This window comes from Bombus impatiens, unplaced genomic scaffold (assembly GCF_000188095.3).
Source record: "Bombus impatiens unplaced genomic scaffold, BIMP_2.2 scf_0129, whole genome shotgun sequence".
NCBI classification, from domain to species: domain Eukaryota; kingdom Metazoa; phylum Arthropoda; class Insecta; order Hymenoptera; family Apidae; genus Bombus; species Bombus impatiens.
The window spans coordinates 374,638-378,232 of NT_176548.1; the positions used below are offsets into that span (position 1 = coordinate 374,638).

A 3,595-nucleotide genomic window follows, 5' to 3' on the forward strand; every position below is an offset into this window, starting at 1 on the left:
ATACATCGAGCAATTTACCGAGTGTCTCAGCAATCGTATTTTTGTGTTTAAAATTATTCTACGCATAGTAAAGAGTTATCCCGTTGACCGTGGATTCGTTTGAACCCCGGAACATTGTTAATAGCGTTAATTAAATTCATTATTCGTAAAACCTATCAATCGTTAATCTCATTATTCGTTAAATTTATTATTCGTAAGACATATTATTCGTTCCTCTTATTGTTCGTTAAACTTATTATTCTTTAATCTAATTATTAGTTAAACTTATCGTTTGTTAATCTTATCATTTATTAAACTCATTATTCATAATATTTTGTAAAATCTTGTTTATTCGCGTAAATATATTCTCTGTTTCGTAAAACAATGGCTAATTCAAACGAAGAATCATTACGCGCCTTAAATCCTAATGATAACCCGACATATATATATACATAGGATCGAAAAGTTATATTTAAAAAGGGATGGTGAAAGGGGCAGAGAGGCAACGAGAGTAGAAACAGGGTGATCGTTAAACCGAGTCGATTCGAATCGGGCCTAGGCGGCAGGGTTGACGTTCGCATCAGCTACGATCTCTAATAAAGTTCAATTATCTCCGGAAACGTTAGGTACTGAGGAAAAGGTAGACGAGGCAGAGAGGAGCATAGAGGTTCGGGGGTGTAAGGGGGGGGGAGGAAAGAGAAGAGAGTCGAACGAGACCCTAACGTCGGGACGAGAGAAAGAGAAACCGGGAGAGATGATAATCTAAACGATCGCAAAGTGGGCTGCAGAAACGCGCCGAAATTGGCAATAACAGGGTGGAAAGGGGTGGGGCGAGGGGTGGTGGACAGGCGGGAGCACGGCAGGAAGGGGCAGCCGCGTAACGTATACACATAGCGGCGGGGCTCCGGCGCGAACTTCCTATTCTGGTTAGCATTCAAATTGAATCTTCGTGGCGGCCGGTCGTGAAGAGTTACCGCCGTTAATGGACCTCGCAAACGCTCTCAAATTGCCGGCAGACTGCTGAGACGCGCGCCCCTACCTAATCTACCAGCTTGATTCTCTGCGTGGCTCGTCACCCTGCCCCCGTGCATCTCCGCGGATATCGCGCGATTCTGCCCTTTTCGATGCCGTTGCCGAACCGATTCGCTTTTCGCAAGTTATGTTTCCAACAAAATCCTCCTTACAGTATTTATATGTTACATATTCCAACGCGATATCTTTTCCGGTATTCGCTTCGCTTCGTATAGGACGGTACAAAGGAGAAGTGGAATTACAACGATATTGAAGTTGGAATAATCGGGTATATTTCACGAGGGATGGAACGTAGATTAGCTTCCCCCGAGCGGATTAGGTCGTTTCACCCAGTCGTTACCATATCGAGCAGGTTTTATTGCGTTCGAAGAATCGCGAGAAAAACGACCCTGCGAAATGTCCGCAAATTGGTAGCGATCTAACGAGCGGCTTATCGGTCGATGAGCCGCGAGACGCGTTACGAACTGCGCGGCTCATTGGCTACCAACGTAATTCGAGAAGCAGACAACCAGAAAGAGGGTGGCTCGTTTTTTCCCCTCTCCTGCTTTCTTTTCTTCCGTTAAACCGAATTAGCCCGCTTGATTTAGACCCTGGGAACGTTTCACCGGCTAAAAACCGATTTCTTTCCTTTTCATCGATACCTGACTCGCTCTCCCAGGGGCTTCGAGCCCGATCTACTCGCTTCCAGAATGTCGATAATCCAACGTCAGGCACGTTTCTTCAACCACTTCGCAGCGTTTCGTAAACCGAATGAAGAATCAAGGGGCTCGCAGTCAGAAATGCGAATTTCCGTACGACGACGATCCTACCACCCTCTTGCCGAGATTCGAAATGGCTAATTTAGCGTGGCGAGTCCCAAGGGTGACGGGGGTTGTTCGCAAAGACGGAGAAAGGGCGAGCGTCTTAGAGACAAGCTAGGATGAACGCGGTCGGTATCGTCTCGATGTAATTCTATTAAAGGTAACTACGCGAGCTCTGGTCCGGTCGTCGTCTGTTGGATTTAATCACGAACCCGCCAGACCGTACGATATTCTGCCGCGCTATCTTTTGGCTAAAGCAACGACGAAGAAGGTCGTCGGCGAATAACTCGACTCGATCTTTAACTTCCAGAATAATTCAAAATACAAGATCATTTCGATCCCGAAAGTCGAACGACGACCGAAATGAAATATTTTCTCTTTTTCTGATTACAGCCGAACTGAAGATGGACGTTCTTCGAGAAAGGGAGGTTAAAGACAGCCTCGAGCGACAGCTCCAGGACGAGCAAAAGGTTCGAGGTGAGTATCCAATCTCCTAACGTTTGCTTCGAACGATGACTAGACATCGTGTCAGTTTACTGGCCATATCGTCACGCAAAATTCCATCGACCGCGTCTACGGATGCCTGTCCCCGACTAAACGGATACTCTTTACGACGAATCTAGCGGCCACGTAAACGAGCTTTTCGTGCATAGTACGCCCGCGACGTACGATCATCCGCGAGAAGAGGAGGTTTCAGAGGGCGTTCCCGCGTCGAGCCGTTTAACTCCGCGATAAATCAAAGCAGCCACGCAGAGACACGCCGCTATAAAGTGTTCGCTACGCTCGTAGGTCCCAGCGTATCCTATTATTCCAGTCTCGAAGGACTCTCGCTCCAGCCTGCTGCAGACTCACGACTACTCTTGGCCGTGCTTCTCCTCCTTCGGACCAGCCTTCGTCCCGGCTGTTTCGCGACTTTAATGGAACGAAGGGTGGAAACAGGGTCGGAGGTAGGAAGGAAGGAAACGTGGAAGGACCGCGGCAAAGGCCGTGATCGCTCGACCAAGTTTGTATCGAATGTCAGTCGGTAATAGAATAGTCGTCTCGCGTTTACGGGCTCCGCTTCTCTTTGACCACCTACTCGATCCTGCACCGACACCCACTCTCCCCTTTGTCCGTCCGTGCCTTCTTCCTCTCTCCTTTCTTCGGCTCGCGTGGAAAAAGCGAGCACCAGGAGCGATCTGTGCATTGTGTCGCGCCTGCCGGATCGAGATCTCGCCCGAGAGATTCGAGACTTCTGTTACGTGGAGCGACTGAGTCGCGAGTCGCCGCGTGGTCGATGAATCACTCGACAAATTCCTTTTGCTTGCAAACGTCGGCCGCGTGACTCGATCGTCTATTTGAGAAGTAAGACACACGTAACGAGACTGCAGGAAAGCATCGTTCACGAGTGAAAGCGTTTCGATGCCAGCGAATCGATTCGCTGCTGGACGAAGGAAAGAGGGAGATGGTGGAACGTTAGCGGCAGAAGGGTGGCAGGTAAATTCAATATCGCGGATTTTCCTGGCAAAAGATGTCGGCGTCCCGGCTGACGCGAGCACAATGCGAGACGCGATAAATATGTAAAAGTCGAGAAGACCGACAGGAATATCCGCGTGCTTCGGGGCGGACGCGCGCACGATCGCTATATTGCGCTTCGTACCAAAAAGAGTGGCTCTCCGGGGGCAGGGAGAAGCGGCGCGCGCGTTTTCGTTCGCGTCGATCATCCACTCGCTCGATCGAGCCGATATTTTATTTTTTCCCTTTCGTTTCTTTTGGTACGTCGATTCGGCTGGCATCAGAGGCGG

The 3,595-nt window shown here is 49.2% G+C and overlaps 1 protein-coding gene across 4 annotated transcripts in view; it reads left to right on the forward strand.

The window, feature by feature from the left end:
* LOC100741294 (dachshund homolog 1) overlaps window positions 1-3,595 on the forward strand; it is a 153,444-nt gene that overhangs the window by 113,295 nt on the left and 36,554 nt on the right. For all 4 annotated transcript variants that reach the window (XM_012381326.2, XM_033318853.1, XM_033318851.1 and 1 more), the window contains exon 9: window positions 2,205-2,288. In XM_012381326.2, the coding sequence (XP_012236749.1) occupies window positions 2,205-2,288 (84 nt within the window). The remainder of the gene's footprint in view (window positions 1-2,204; window positions 2,289-3,595) is intronic.